This window comes from Melanostigma gelatinosum, assembly GCF_949748355.1.
Source record: "Melanostigma gelatinosum genome assembly, chromosome: 23".
Lineage (NCBI taxonomy): Eukaryota > Metazoa > Chordata > Actinopteri > Perciformes > Zoarcidae > Melanostigma > Melanostigma gelatinosum.
In genome coordinates this window covers 12,174,455-12,191,172 of record NC_136656.1, presented here as the reverse complement: position 1 = coordinate 12,191,172, position 16,718 = coordinate 12,174,455, and the positions used below count along the sequence as shown (strand labels likewise).

General features: G+C 41.8%; 1 protein-coding gene and 1 pseudogene across 2 annotated transcripts; one reads left to right on the top strand and one right to left on the bottom strand.

Annotated features, from left to right (window-relative positions):
- Positions 1–6,647: 6,647 nt before the first annotated feature.
- LOC306796843 lies at positions 6,648–8,534 on the bottom strand (annotated as a pseudogene). Its single transcript, XR_013773213.1, has 6 exons — positions 8,492–8,534; positions 8,074–8,418; positions 7,696–7,977; positions 7,086–7,217; positions 6,944–6,975; positions 6,648–6,824 (listed from the first exon to the last, which is right to left on the bottom strand). The product of XR_013773213.1 is annotated as an uncharacterized misc_RNA (transcript).
- A 4,089-nt stretch (positions 8,535–12,623) lies between these two features.
- Positions 12,624–14,958, top strand: LOC306796643 (immunoglobulin kappa light chain-like). Its single transcript, XM_079295689.1, has 5 exons — positions 12,624–12,942; positions 13,259–13,966; positions 14,045–14,170; positions 14,255–14,298; positions 14,409–14,958. Exons 1-5 carry the CDS (start codon positions 12,888–12,890, stop codon positions 14,526–14,528), a joined length of 1,053 nt encoding a protein of 350 aa, XP_079151815.1. The 5' UTR covers positions 12,624–12,887; the 3' UTR covers positions 14,529–14,958.
- The last annotated feature ends 1,760 nt before the right edge of the window (positions 14,959–16,718 follow it).

Below are 16,718 nucleotides of genomic sequence, written 5' to 3'. Positions count from 1 at the left end.
ATCCGTCAAGATCAGACATGTGATATACAACGCCAAGCTTGAAGGTGACATTGTGCTTCAAAATGCTGTGATGAATGAAGTGTATCTCTGTATGTTCTTCCCTCTTCACAGAGGAGACTGTGTTTGATTGGATGTCCTATTTTGACATTGAACACATGTTCAGCGGCCCCTACTTCGGTTTTGTTGGTCTCATCAGAAGAGTCTCATCCACAGCGTGTGTGCAAAATACTAACCACAGTTGTGACTGCGTAGCATTGATTATTTGATAGCTACTTGCCACATATAGCATATAGGCCAACGGAAGGAACCATTTTCAAGATAACAAACATTCAAGAACATCTACCACTTTCAAATGTTGCTGCTTTGGCGTTCTGCTGTTTGATTCACAGTTAAGGACATGAAGGACTTTCCCTTTAGTCCAAACACCGAGAGAGTTATCTGTGGTGTCGTAAGACAACATTTTTAGCAGCAACTGAAGGTATTGATGGTCACATACAACTAGAAGTAGACGGCAACAGTTCAACGTTGTCTAATGTGCAGTATGTACGATGTAACACGTGAAAGTGTGTATAGGCTGTTCTCCTTCACTGTTTGTATACGTATGCCTGAGAAAACACTCTGTAATCTGTATAAACTCAACATCGTCCTGAGCCAGGACGTGCAGGGCTGCTTCTATGAAGTCAGGTGACGCAGTGTAAAAAGAGCGACTATGTCCACGTGAGGAGGAGGTCGGGGTAGATACAAGGGTCAAACAAGCACAGGCCTCTCACCAGAGGAGATCACTTTTACCTTACTTTTGTTATGCTAACTACGCCACGTATGCAACAAACTATTCTTGAGCACAAACCACGATCTACAGCTAACCTAGACAGGTTCTGCACTGCAGGGGCCTGCTCGTGTTGCTGATCACTCGAAGGAGAACGCACAGAAAATGACCAATACCTTTTTTAACACATCATGTAACGTTGTATGAGGATACTTTGCATTGATGCATATCTATCTGCAGTCAGAGGGGAATTTTTCAGTTTTTCGGCAACACATGCAGCGTATAAATCTGGCAAATGAAAAATAAAATCAGACTAAAGCAATACACAAAAATAAATGTGTGCATAATGAGTGATCAATAATAAACTGGATCTCGGAACCTACAAAAACTAATAACTTTACATAGTGTTAGACTAATTAAAGACATCAATGAAAACATAAACTTTGGCGGAGAAACTGCACAATCAGACAGCAGACTCGCGGGAAAGGGAAGCAGTACATGCGAAGCTCCTCCACTAGCTGAACACCAGACAGGTTTGGCTCGCTGGATGACGTCATGCTAATAACTTATTTAGCTTTTTAAAACAACGGGGACGGATCCAGCACGGACAGTTAGGGAGTGAGAGACATGAAGCACCTGCTGAGAAATGATATATAGTTATAAATACATCATTATATATATGTGACTGTGTGTGTGTTTTATATTACAGTGAATATTATTATATGATATGATATATATTATTATATGATATATATATATATTATTATATGATATATATATATTATTATATGATATATATCATTGTATTATACAGCATATTATTATATGATTTATATATTATTATATTGTATTGAATTCCCTGTGTGGGTGACACAAATAAGATGTCCTGTTTGTCAAAGTGTTATTTACTGCTTTTTTTCATATTTTACTGCAAAGTAATACATGTTTGATACCTTAATTGTTTTGCTGGTTTTGCTTAATCTTTGATTATTGCTCAATGTAATCCAGAAATATTTCATGTTATGAGAAATCCTTACAGTTTTAATTTTCCCCTCTCAGCGCATGTGAACCCCTTCGCCTTCATACCAGCACTTCCTCCACCAGACCCTCCTGCACCAGAACCGATCATCGGGATCTTCATGCTCTTCCCCATCGACGAGGGAGTGGAAGGTGAGTTCCAGGATGGTGATGATCAGCTCTTCCCTGCAGGTCAGTGGCCTTGGCACATTGCTGACGAGGAGGAGGGAGGCGTCAGGTATGTAGAAGAGGAAGAGGAAGAAGAAGAAGAGGAAGAAGAAGACGAAGAAGAAGAGGAAGAGGATCGCACGGAGCAGGTAAGTCTGAAGAGGCAGAGGAACGGTGAAGACGACCAAGACGACGCAGCAGCCTCCACTTCAGGCATCGGCCCCTCCCCAAAGAAGAGCCGGATAGATGACGACACACAGTCCCCCTCACACAGAAGATACTGGCAGCCGGCTGAAGACAGCGACTCAGATTGAGACCGACAGCCTGTTTGCTGCAGGATTGTGAAACCTTTGTGTCTGGCAGGACTGATAAAGCACCAGACAGCCTTCCCTTGCGTCTGGCGGGGTTGGCGATAGGTAGCATCCTGCAGCAGGGCTTTTAAATATCTCTTTTATGGATTTCTGATTGGATGATGAGAACAAGGAAGGCTGTTCATATTCAGTCTGTTTTAAAATAAATACAAAAACACACAAATACCTCTGCCTCTTCTGCACGCTCTCTATCTAATATAGAGTCATTCATCAGTGACTTTTTCTGCTCTGATCTTCAGGCGAGGTGGAGAGATAGACCAGAGGGGGCTGGATGTCCTGGAGGATGGAGAGATGGAGCAGAGGGGGCTGGATGTCCTGGAGGATGGAGAGATGGAGCAGAGGGGGCTGGATCTCCTGGAGAGATGGAGAGATGGAGCAGAGGGGGCTGGATGTCCTGGAGGATGGAGAGATGGAGCAGAGGGGGCTGGATGTCCTGGAGGATGGAGATCCAAACATGTGGAATGACAGGAGAGCCAGGAGTGTGCACACACACATCTGATGCCTGCACTCTCCGTCCTGACAGAGGGATCCCACCCTCATCCTTCATTTTTCTTCTTCTGTGGTGTTAACGTCCAAAATAAATTCTAACTCTAACCCCGGCTAATACAGAAACAGAGTGTCTCATGAGTCTTGTTCACATTATGACTTTAGACCCACAGGACCATCTGTCCAGTCAGTGTTTTCTCTCTGAGTGTTATCTCAGACATCACCAGTTGCTTGCTGCAAAATGCGACCAGACGCAGTACATCCTGGTATTTGTGGCAAACTGCATTTGATATACTATGTATTAGGACATACTAGATATTTTTCTGGCATATTAACAGAATGGAGCTATGGTTATTGGAACACACACATAAACCTTCACTAAACCACTGAACTGATCAGTGTTTAGGGAAAAAATGCAACACAAATGAGCTTTTATGTTGGTGCTTTGGGAGTTGACCAGCAAATCCACTAAAAGAGGAGATGATGGTTTCCACAACCAAGTATGTATTAGAATAAGCAAAGACGGGTTGTGGAATGTTTACAACTCATATCTGTACTGAATGTAATAGAGCACTGAAAGATAAAATAAAAATAACTGGTATAAATCAAATAAAACACATATTGTCTATCAGAGAACAGTGGCAGCTGGTGGAACATTTGCTTTGCATGTACTTTCCTGATAGTCTGCTGTCTGATTGTGAGGTCAGGCTGATCTGGGATCAGCTCTTTGGTCTGCAGAATCTCGGCCATAGGGGATACAGAGGGAATCCCCGGTAGGCCGACGGGGTTTTGGGCCGGTCCAATACCGGCCCACCTCCATCACTAACCGGCCCTCGCTCTGAGATCGCCGACCCCGACTATATTCTATGCTTCACAGAACACGTTAAATTGACTCTAATACTTAAAGTCAAGAATCGCTGACTGATATTTATACTGCTCCTCGCGATCTGTATTCACACTCATGGTTTCCATCTGTGAGCCGGCAGCACCCCTACACACACACACACACACACACACACACACACACACACACACACACACACACACACACACACACACACACACACACACACACACACACACACACAAGCACACACCTAGCATGCAATCTGCCCCAAAGAGGCGGGTCTATGAAGCAGTTTAGCCAATGATGCTTTAATGCTGATTCAAGATATAAATGAGTGACATACAATTTAGCCAATCAGCATCCTCAAATAGATTCAGCTTGGGGCAGAATCTATTTGCTGCCTCTGCCTATTTGCGCGAGCGCTGCTCCTCCAAGAGCCGTTTGAGAGGAGAACTTTGGCGGAGAAACTGCACAATCAAACAGCAGACTAGCGGGAAAGGAACGTGTTCTGTGAAGCATAGAATATAGTCGGGATCGGCGATCTCAGAGCGAGGGCCGGTTAGTGATGGAGGTGGACCGGCCCAAAACCCCGTCGGTATCCCCTATGGCCAGCCCGCCCCTGTCTGTATGTTCTTCCCTCTTCACAGAGGAGACTGTGTTTGATTGGATGTCCTATTTTGACATTGAACACATGTTCAGCGGCCCCTACTTCGGTTTTGTTGGTCTCATCAGAAGAGTCTCATCCACAGCGTGTGTGCAAAATACTAACCACAGTTGTGACTGCGTAGCATTGATTATTTGATAGCTACTTGCCACATATAGCATATAGGCCAACGGAAGGAACCATTTTCAAGATAACAAACATTCAAGAACATCTACCACTTTCAAATGTTGCTGCTTTGGCGTTCTGCTGTTTGATTCACAGTTAAGGACATGAAGGACTTTCCCTTTAGTCCAAACACCGAGAGAGTTATCTGTGGTGTCGTAAGACAACATTTTTAGCAGCAACTGAAGGTATTGATGGTCACATACAACTAGAAGTAGACGGCAACAGTTCAACGTTGTCTAATGTGCAGTATGTACGATGTAACACGTGAAAGTGTGTATAGGCTGTTCTCCTTCACTGTTTGTAGACGTATGCCTGAGAAAACACTCTGTAATCTGTATAAACTCTACATCGTCCTGAGCCAGGACGTGCAGGGCTGCTTCTATGAAGTCAGGTGACGCAGTGTAAAAAGAGCGACTAAGTCCACGTGAGGAGGAGGTCGGGGTAGATACACGGGTCAAACAAGCACAGGCCTCTCACCAGAGGAGATCGCTTTTACCTTACTTTTGTTATGCTAACTACGCCACGTATGCAACAAACTATTCTTGAACCAAACCACGAAATCTACAAATCTGGCAAATGAAAAATAAAATCAAACTAAAGCAATATACAAAAATAAATGTGTGCATAATGAGTGATCAATAATAAACGGGATCTCGGAACCCTTGGCTATTGGTCTGATGACGGAGAGGCCTCTGGTGGCTAGGGGATGTATTTCTGGGCTTCCGGTGTAGCCAGAGGATATCCGGGCCAAGACTTCATTGTCTGTGATCTGCTCGTTGTTTCCACTCCGATTAGCAACTTGAGATACAACACTTGGAGTTGGAGTTGAGATGTGACATATAGGACCGGATTGTTTCACAAGTAACAAGCTTACAAGTTCATTTTAAACAAATAAAAAGTTAAATCATCGTCGGATGATAGCTGGTGGGTTACCAGATTGCATTTCAGCCAATGTGATCGGCCTCTTTTTCCCTCAACATAGAGTGTTTCCCTAAATTCAACCAAAACCTCCTCTTGCAGGATTGGTCAATACTACAAACAGAAACCAGAATGCTTCCGATACAAATCTTGCCCAGCTACATACAGATTGTGTGCAGATTGTGTTTATAGAGATTATGAACTGGCAAATGCATAAAGGCGCATGACGTTCATCCCAAGTTGTTTGTAGTGGTTTCTTTGGGGATTTAAAATCACACGGATGCTGTCTGGTTGATAGATAAGTCGTTTATGGCTCATACAACACTGTCTGAAACCACTACATTATTTGAGTTGTTTTATTGCATAATAGGCACCGGAGCCTAAGATGATACCCCCCACCTGCATTATTGCAGTTTGTTCAGTGAGATTGCACTTCCTATTGCATTTAAGGCATGACCCTCATTTGACAGAGCTGCCCTCATAAAATGACTTCTCTTTGTTCTTGGTTTCTGACTGGGCCAGTCTTCCTGTGCTCAAGCGAGGACTGAAGTTTCCATCAGCGGAAACCGGTTCACAGCACCTCACACCTTATACCACAGCAGTCAGAACAAGAGAATGCAGAGAGCTGGCTAGTTTTGAAGGTTGCATCCCCCCCCCCCCGCTTACATTTCTGGTTAGAAGAAGTTATTAACAGACCAGAGGGGATTTTCGAGCATGTTCTGCTTATGTCTGCATCCAATGCTGTATATTTATCTTCATTTTTTTATTTGAACGTCTTTAGAAAATATATAGCGCGCTCACTCCATACTGGACTGGTGGCAGCCTCCCGTCACCAACTCTGGCAGCCTTACGAGGGCCTCATTTCACTCCTGGCCAGTACCGGACCACAGCTGCCTCCAACGCCCGGAGGTCGCTTGACTTGTAATCTTGGCAGATAGTTTACCCATTGATGTCAGAGAAAAGCAGGTCAAAGAGAACTGAGACGATTCAAATGCGTGAATTCAAAACATCACTTATTCACGCCAGACAAATTCAGTAAAGCCTTTCAGTTATTTGTACAGAGGAAGCAGCCCCACCAATACATGTATGAAAGCACTTTATTATTTCCATGTGAAGATAGAATGGACAATAGTCCACTGACTGGCCTTACATTGCAGACATGAGGAAGTGCTAAGCTGACTTGTTCATATACAAATACATTGAGACAGAGCTCCTTGGTGGTCGTGTGTTTTTGTTCCTACTCCATCACTCTTCAATATCCCTGGTTTGTCTGCATTGCAGAGATGCAACTTTTCGGTTTCTTTGACAGTGTCTGATGTGAGAATAAATGACAGAGTCTCCACTGTGTTGCACTGAAGCTTGAGTGGGGGGGAGGCTTCTGGGGACCAAACACACAGGTGCATAGATAACTGCATCAGCCGTCTGTGAGAAGTGGGATTAAAATGATTAAGGCTTGTTCTCAAAGATGGCCATCGGATATCAAACTGAAAAATCATATCCAGCTTAAAAATGATGCTGTAGGTGCTGAGATGAACTGTTACCTGGTGGCCTTCAGAAGACCCATCAGTTGCCTCTGAAGAAACAAAGGGATAACCACAGTCAACTCCAGTTACATCAACATGTAACAGAGCATGGATCTGACTCTGCTGCAGACATACAGCCGATCAATATGGTTTTAAATACCTGAGGAATATTTTCTCCGACTCTTGCATAGTGTCCATGTAAGGACGAGTGTCACAATCCCCAGAATGATGTTTGACAGCATCAGAGCAATGGCTGCTGGACTCAGCTCAGCTGGTTTGGTGACAGCATTGTCTGGAGAGGAAATTAAACCAACAGTGATTGATATCATTTTACAAATAACTAGCTGTGCAGGCAGAGTTAACGTGTCGTATCTAGCCATACAAATAGTTTTGGTTCATTTAGGATATCTGTCACCACAAAGAATGCAAAAACTTGAAAACGTTGGCTTTACGGCTACAAATAACAATTCCTCTTTTTTGTTTTTTTATGAATCTGCTGATTATTTTTTCATGATTCAGTCAGAAAACACTGACAAATGTTGTTTTGAATCTTTGATTGAAATATGACAATGACGAATTAGTCAATTTTCACATTTTCAATCAACTAATCCTTTCAGCTCTAGCTGGCTTTGGACTTAATCTTGGGTTTCACAGCATTTTTTGATACTAAGCTATAAATAGAATCTGTGTTTACGATTTCTGTTATTTGCTATGAATTGGAAGCACGATGGACTAAAACTGTACGTGTATCGTGACCGTTTCTCTCTTACTGTGAATATTAATCCTGGACCCATTTCCAAGCAGTGTCTGTCCACATGACGTCACAATACAGAAGTAGGTTCCAGCGTCAGCGGCGCTACGGTTCCTCATGAGATGGCTGTACAGGCAGGTAGTCCCTTCACTCTGAACGGTCTTCTCTCCAGAGGAGGACATCAATTGTGGAGCCGAGTGATGAGTGTGTTGTGCTGCACAGCGGCCAGTTTGAACCGAACAGCTGAGAGACACAGAGTCTCCTGGCTGGACTGATTTAGATTCACTCATCACGTTTGCACCTTAGGGAAGAAATCAAAGAATCTTGATCATTAGCATTATGTTCACATTACCGTGAGCAATTAAGCTGCGTTAACTGGAATACAGAGAATAAATACCTTTCAGCATCAAAAAGGTTCCTGATCAAAATTGAATGTCTTTGAACTGCAAGACTCCGCAGAAGTATGTTCCAGCGTCTTCCCATGTTGTTGCAGATATGCTCAGGTGACTGTTGATTCTGTCAAACTTGACTGAATAACGCAAATGAGATTCATCAGCAAATACAGTGTGGTTGTAGAAATAATTGAATGCCGCCACAAGCTGTAGTCCCTCGCCTGGAGTGAATCTGTACCACACTCTTTTTTTCAGTTCACTCTTTATGTGACATTCAATGGTCGCTGAGTCTCCGAGCTTCACTGCTTGGAACGCAACAGGCTGAGAGATGTCACTTAGCTGTGCAGCACCTGAAATATACAGACGGAGATGTGGTCAGCTCTGTGTTTTCCGGCACTCGTGAAAAGGATTTTTCTTACTTACTCAAAGACCAGAGCAGGAAAACATTCACAAAGTGCAGCATCATCTTGTCAGCACTGTCTGTCCTCAGCAGTACGGCTCCTTCTCCACAGCAGTTCTGACTGAAGCAACAGCAGACAACAAATTCATCATTGTCCTACATTCTGCCACATCCTACAGGTCTGATTGGTTCGTCATCCTCACCTTGCAGAACATGGTTGGCTGGATGACATTGAGACAACAAATCAAACCTTGGCCAGTTTTGACATCTGTGTCAGCAGAATGTATGTACAGAATGAATGTATGAAAGTGTGTCTACATGTAAAAAGCTGGTAGGAAAAAAAGAGTGGGTGAGGGTAGCAGATCCAAGAACAGCTGTATTACAACACATGGTTGCAGTGACCTGAATAAAGTGAAGAGGGTGCATTTTAGAAGATTAAAAAGACACAGACGGAACAGACACAAAACTCATGTGAAATAACTGAAACTGTTGTAACTTTGTCAGAGTTTGTCTAGGATTTCACTGCTCATAGTAGGAAGCTGGTTAACAGAAGGGCCTTCAAATGCTGAAGCCAATGCATCCACTTAAAGATTCAGTTTATCTTAAAGCCAATGCATGTTGACTCTGAAAACTGCCTCGCGCAGCAGTCAGAGAAGAGAGGATACGCACTCTCGGCATATTCATGTATCTGTACTATATAATTTGATCCTTATTAGATTAAACAATATCCAGGAAACAATGCATTGTCAATTAAAAAAAGGTGTCTGAATGGTAATAAGCAAACGGAGTCGCTTGTCACGTGACTCGTTAGTCAGTCAAGTTAAATAAACCTAACTTCCTGTGAAGATAGAAGTTTTCTTTTCAAAAGACAGTGTGCAAGGGTACATCCCAAGTCTCTTAATTAATTGCATCCCCGTTTCCCTCACTTGGCTCCTTTCCTTGCGTCTTAGTCCCTCCCACCAGGGATGCATGGAGGAAACCATGCGAGGAGAGAGGAAACGAGGAAATATGTTTTAGGAGACATGAGACGTCCTTTCCTCAGTTGCGTCAGGTGAAGTGACATCTGTTTCTGATGATGGAGGATCAGCTGAACACAGCTGATCACAGCTGGATCAGCTGTCAGTCGGCTTTAACAGCTGGAGAGACTTTTGATAAGTTTGTGTCTGTTCACATGATCACTGTACTTAATAATAGTAACTAACTAATAATACTAATAACGAATAAAGGCACACAGTAATCATCACTGTAGGTGTTTTCGCTCTCTAGTCTCTGTTGTCCTGTTTATAAACGCAGGATCGATTTCTACCGGCAGAATGCATCTGTACGTTTTGAAATTCAGATTGTGACGTCATTATTAAATAACCAAGAATATGATTATGGTTTCTCTTAAATGATATAACTCATCAAACCAGACACTCAGGAATGATCAGCCTCACGTGACTGAATTAAATGATGATGAAAGTATTTGTCCTTTCATCTTTGATGATGGCAGCATAGACCAGATCCTCTCCCTCCATTCTTACCTTTCACAATAAAAGCCCATGTCATATAATATTCACAGCATGGCCAACACTAGCACTGAACACTGAAGGAAAATTCACACCTGAGAAGTTAAAACTAATTCCTGAGGACCTCTCTTAATTTTTGTCCAGTTGACAAAACTAAACAGCCTAGTTTATCGCTCCAAACCAGTTGATGGAAATCCGCCTAATTAGCATTTGTTATATGCGCCATTTCAAAAGTTCATTTAAAATTCACTTGACAGTTGAATGAGAACAGGGCTGTTGTGAGGCCACAGCAGATCTATGGTGAAGGTGAACTATGGGATCATACCGGACTCTGACAGTAACACAGTCTGATCCTTCAGACTGTGTTTTCCTCGAGGAGCACACTGGAACCAAAGCAGGCTCTTTAAGTTGGAAAAATGGGTTTGCATGATAATGATTTCATGCTGCCTTGCTGCAAAGAGAATTTCCTCTTGTGAGACAGAAAAGACAACTTCACTGAGCCTGTCTTACTCCTAATTCTTAACTTAAGATCATAAAGTACGGCATCATGCTGTTAGGTCAATATAAGAAACACCTTCTTGTGCCGGAACAATTGAGTTTCACAACTTGCTGGTGTGGGTGAGGTCAACCACATTCTCTGCTAAACATGTTTTAAGAAGCACCTTAATCATCATGTGCACACAAATTGTTTCAAGCTCAAAATGCTCCAAATGTCAAATATGTTTATTTTTTTTATCATTGATGCCATGAATTTCACATATAAAAACCCACATGTGATTAGGTTATAGAAAACAACAATGAGGATGAACACATAAAGTATGAGATGATCTTAAAGCTAGAAGCAATTGAGTGACTTTTACACAGTCGGTGAATCTGAGCTTCTAAATATACTGGTTAAGGTTAAGACATAAAACACATTTATTTGTAAAAATGAATAGATACATGGTTTAAAGATAACCTTCTTCCAGTGGTCAGGGCCAGCAAGGCCTTCTCTGCTGGCCTAAACAGAATCACAAAGTTATTTTATAAAAAAGCTATTTTATAATTTAATAATTTTTCTTCAATATACTACATGTATTATAATTTATAAAAATATTTTTCCCATTATCTTATTTTGTCATTGCACAGCTATTGTCTTCCTCAGTTGCTCTGCTTCCAGTGCAGCTTGTTTTAAGTAGAGCTTTTATCCAATCAGATCTCACCTCTGTGTCTCTAGGTAAGAACAGAGCCAGAGGCCTGCAGACTCTCACCTGCATCCATGTGCAGTTTAAGTGAATGGGGACGATATTGTTGATTGTCATATTCTTCAACCAATCAGATCTTTAGTTTGACATGTTGGGCGTATTCTTTGACGTGCCAGAGCCTGCTAGCTGGCCTACAAGTACGTGATTGGTCAGTGGGCTAGCCTGACGTGTGGACGGTGACAATCCCAAAATCTGCTACCTCTGTGGACATTTTCAGCCTCAAACGCATGAAAACGTATTCAAGAAATACAACTGGGGAGACTCGACTGTCTTCACTGGCGTCCATGAATTGAGAAGGACTTCTTACTGGAACTAAAACGCACGGATGTACTGAACAACTGTGAGATTAAACTCTTTATTCATAAAGAAAGGAGGAACAGCAGCTAAATAGTGAACAGCAGCTCTGGTAAGTTAAATGCGTTTGTTTTTACATCGGCAGTAGCTTTAATGTGCTTGTTTGTACATTATTATTTGTACAATTTTTATGAAGATGGGTTTTGTTTGGTTTTATATGTGATAGGAACCATTGTTACGTCCAATGTTGCTCTGGGGACATATTTAGCCGGTGCCAGTGTTGCCAACTTCGCGACTTTCCAAACCCTCATGGCGACTTTTTTTGTCAAAAGCTACTAGCGACAAATCTAGCAACTGTTTCTGGTGTTGTTGGAGACTTTTCTGACCTTAAAGCACGTATGTTCTGCACTCTCGTAAACGAGCAGCGGGTGCTGCTGTGAGCCCCTCCGCCGCCGCCCCAAAGCACACACAGGCGGGTACTCTCACAGAAGCCTGGCGCAGCAGTCCCAGTCAGAGCAGCGAGGAGATGCACTCTAACGTTATCTACAGGTGTTTGCTTCATTTTTGCACGAACCAAATAATAACCGTAGCTGTGTTTCAGCTGTAGGACAGCAGTGAAGGCCCAGGTATAAAATGCACGGCCCGCCACTGCTTTTAACTCTGTTTACGAGGGGGAGGACGGCCATCCTCTGACTGTCACCAGCCGCTTCTTTTGACCTGTAATCAAGAAGCTAGTGCAGTAGAAATGACTTGACCCTCACTGGCTTCCCACTCGCATTCACTTTCATGTGTGTTCATTAGCACACACCACTAACTTGCGGGTAGAGCTCCTGGAGATTTAAGTTAGATGTAGCAGTATACAGTGCACGCTGCTGGTCCTCCTATGAATGCAGAAAATAAATAAAGCATTACATTTAGACTGTTTAACCTTCACCCCCATGCTTTATCTTCATATCTCTGTCAGTGCAGGAGCTGTGGTTTTTAGCAGGATGTCGACGTGGTTTTTTTAACAGGTAAATGATCAGACCTATATGTGTCTGTATCAGCTAATGATAAAATGTTGAGCGTAATTACACTTCACTGTAAGTCATTACTAGTGTACATTACTGTGTATACCTGTGATCTATTTTCCCATTATTTATACATAATGCCAAGATACAGAGCCATTGCTTTCTACATGTGCCTCTCTCACCATGTGAATCTTTTCATGAACCAAACTTGACTCTATAGATGGAAGTGAGCGTGTGATCAGGTTTCCTAAGTAGGATGTACAGCACAGTGTCACATCAGGTTGGCCAATCAAACGCAGTCTTGTCTCTAAAGAGTGGAGAAAGTATTCAATTCTCTTCATTCAACACAAGAATTTGAACACGATGACATCTCCAAGGTTTGCCTCCTATGTGACATGGTTGTTGTTGTGGACAGTGGGTGAGTTGTGTTTTGTGTTTCTAACTTTTCATAGATACAGACATATATATCTACACACAATATATATATATATATGTGTGTGTGTGTGTGTGTGTGTGTGTATATGTATGTATGTATGTATGTATGTATGTATGTATGTGTGTATATGTATATATATGTGTGTGTATATATATATATATATATATGTATATATACACATATGTATATATATATATATATATATATATATATAATGTACAATGTATATATATATATATATAATGTACAATGTATCAGAAATAATTGTGTATTTACTTTGTCTCTCATTTCACTTCAGCTCATGCGACTGATCTGAAATTGTCCTCATCTGTGCGTCAAGACACTGGTTTTGTATCAGTTAATGTTGGAGAGAAAACGACTTTGCGCTGTCTCTATAAGAGTGATGATCCAGCATGGCTTTACTGGTATAAGCAAACGCTGGGACAGAAACCAAAGCTGATCTCCACCTTCTATGTGTACAATACAAAACCCACTTATTATCATGAATTGAAGAACAATTCACGCTTCAAACTGGATGTTGAAAACGGTCAAAATCACTTGACAATTTTTGATTTGCACATTTCAGACTCAGCAACATACTACTGTGCAAGTAGCATTACATTTGTGTTGACTTTTGCAGAGGGCACTGTTCTCAGTGTGAAGGGTTCAGGTTTGAAAATCCCAACTTCTGTCCATCAGTCAGCATCTGAGAGCATCCAGCCAGGAGGCTCTGTGACTCTGAACTGTACAGTTCACACTGGGACCTGTGACGGACAACACAGTGTTTACTGGTTCAAAGACTCTGAAGCATCTCATCCAGGACTCATTTACACGGATGGAGGCAGGAATGATCAGTGTGAGAGGAAACCCAACACACAGACACACACCTGTGTTTACAACCTGCCGATGAGGAGCCTGAGTCTGTCTCATCCTGGGACCTACTACTGTGCTGTTGCCTCGTGTGGACACATACTGTTTGGAGACGGGACCAAGCTGGACTTTGAGGGTGAGTGACTTGTTTCGCCGAGGTTGTTTTGTCTCATTGGAGCTTAAAAGCGACATGTTTCTGTCTGTCCCTCTGCAGATGAGCTGGACTCTCTTGTCTCGGTGTATCTCTTGAGTGGAGCTTTGACGTTCACCACCATCCTGAGTGTTTTACTGGCTCTCTCAGTGTGCATGATGAACAAGAGAAACAGCTGCCAAAGCACAGGTAACTAGCGCTGTTTGTATCTGGCAGCTTGTGTTCACTGAATTTGGCTTTTGAATAAAAAAGATCTTTCTGTTTTACAACCAGAGTCTCACGCAGGATTCCCAGCTCCCTCCACAGCAAACGCACAGGTGAATAAAAATGTATTTAAATTAACTGATGAATTACCATTCAGACACCTTTTTTTATTTGACGATGCATTGTTTCCTGGATATTGTTTAATCTAATAATCTGTTACCAGGGTTACCAAACTGCAGAAATCCTGTATTATGCGTCTTTAAGTGTCGACCTGCACAACGGATCAAGAAGACAGAGGGATCAGACCTGGAGTGAATGTGTGTACTACAGCGTGAAGCAGTAGAACTGGACATATTGTATTTGTACTTTTGAGCAAGACTGTGTTTTCTCTTTTAACGTGTAATGGAGATTTATATCTTAGTTGGAAATCAATAGGATTTTATATCATCTTCGTAGTCTGCAGCCAATGTTAAATCTTTCCATCCTTCGTTAATGTGCATATTTGTTGTCTGTGTGGTCTGAACCAGGGTTTTTAAACCATGTATCTCGATCACTTATCTTGATACATACATTTTGTTTATGTCTTAACCAGTATATTCAGAAGCTCAGATTCACCGACTGTGTAAAAGTCCCTCAATTGCTTCTAGCTTTACGATCAACTTATACTTTGTGTGTTCATCCTCATTGTTGTTGTCTATAACCTAATCACATGTGGGTTTTTATATGTGAAATTCATGTCATCAACGATAAAAAAATAAACACATTTGAAATTTGGAGCACTTTGAGCTTGAAACTATTTGTGTGCACATGATGATTAAGAGGCTTCTTCAAACATGTTTAGCAGAGAATGTGGTTGACCTCACCCACACCAGCAAGTTGTGAAACTCAATTGTTCCGGCACAAGAAGGTGTTTCTTTTAGTGACCTAAAAGCATGATGCCGTACTTTACGATCTTAAGTTAAGAATTGGGAGTAATACAGGCTCAGTGAAGTTTTTCTACTACCATTTTACCACCTCCAAACTACAGCAGGTGAAAAGAGCCAGACACAGTCTGAAGGATCAGACTGTTACTGTCAGAGTCCTGTATGATCCCATAGTTCACCTTCACCATAGATCTGCTGTGGTCTCACAACAGCCCTGTTCTCATTCAACTGTCAAGTGAATTTTAAATGAACTTTTGAAATGTGCAAAAAAGAAATGCCAATTAGACGGATTTCCATCAACTGGTTTGGAGCGATAAACTAGGCTGTGTAGTTTTGTCAACTTGGCAAAAATGAAGAGAGGTCCTCATGAATTAGTTTCAATTGGGCAAGTTTAAATTGTCCTTCATGTCGACTGGTGTTGGCCATGTTTCATGTTGTTTGGTGACAAAGATAATATCAATATACATCCATAAATATGCTGACAGAAGAAACAGCTGATCAGTCATGTGAGTTAATGTTCGTGACGTCAGAAAAAACGCCAAAAACCACCTCTAGCGGGCATAAAAACATTTTGCACAATTGAGGAAATTTTGTCAGGATTTTCGGCTGAAGTACTTCCGGCTTTTAATCTGTGTTGGTATAATAATAATGGTATTCCAATTGATAACTATGATAATGAATGAAAGATGTCACAAAGCTGTTGGTCAGTTTACAGTAAAAGACCTGCTGCCTCTCTAAACGCTGGAGTCAAACAGCAGCTGAAAGACAACACATCATGAAAAACTCTCTTCTTCAGTGCTTGTGCAAATATATTTGGGTATCTGAAGTATGAAATAAGACATCCAGTCAGTTCTTTGTGGGCCGTCCAGATCAGAAAACATGTGATTCAACAAGCCTTTCAGATTTGGCTCCACTTGCACATGCAGGTTCCTCAGAATAAACCGCCCCCATCAGAGTATCTCCACCCACGGCTTGAGAACTACCTTCACAACAGTGCTGCATATTTACCTCATGAGCCAATCAGAGCAGACTGGGCTTTACAGGAGGGGGACTTAAAGGTACAGTGCATGGCATTTCAGGGGATCTATTAGCAGAAATGGAATATGATGATTATGACTATGTTTTCATTCATGTTTTTAATTAGTCTAACACTATGTAAAGTTATTTGTTTTTGTAGCATTACATGCTGACCAATAAACTGATAAGATCTGTCATTAATACATCTACATGTCAATATAATAAAGTAAGGTTATTGCCAGTTATTCTGTAGAGATGGTGAAGGTTCTTTGAAGACAACAAGTTCATCACTTGTCCGACAGTCTGCCACATCCTACAGGTCTGATTGGTTCGTCATCCTCACCTTGCAGAACATGGTTGGCTGGATGACATTGAGGTCTGTGTCAACAGAATGTATGTTTGTTGATTGAATGGCAACACACACATGTAAGCCAGGCAAAAATGGAAACTGTAATTTAGATACTTTCCAGAACTGAAAGTGTGTCTACATGCATAAGGCTGGTAGGGAAAAAAGTGGGTGAGGGTAACAGATCCAAGAACAGCTGTATTATAAGACTTGGTTGCACTGACCTGAATAAAGTGAAGCGGGTGCA

Bases quoted from the DNA above. Each gene is read 5' to 3' on its own strand.
- LOC306796643 (XM_079295689.1), top strand. From the start codon at position 12,888: ATGACATCTCCAAGGTTTGCCTCCTATGTGACATGGTTGTTGTTGTGG. The intron at 14,171-14,254 runs GTAACTAGCGCT...TTTTACAACCAG, and splicing joins AAACAGCTGCCAAAGCACAG to AGTCTCACGCAGGATTCCCA. The intron at 14,299-14,408 runs GTGAATAAAAAT...ATCTGTTACCAG, and splicing joins CCTCCACAGCAAACGCACAG to GGTTACCAAACTGCAGAAAT.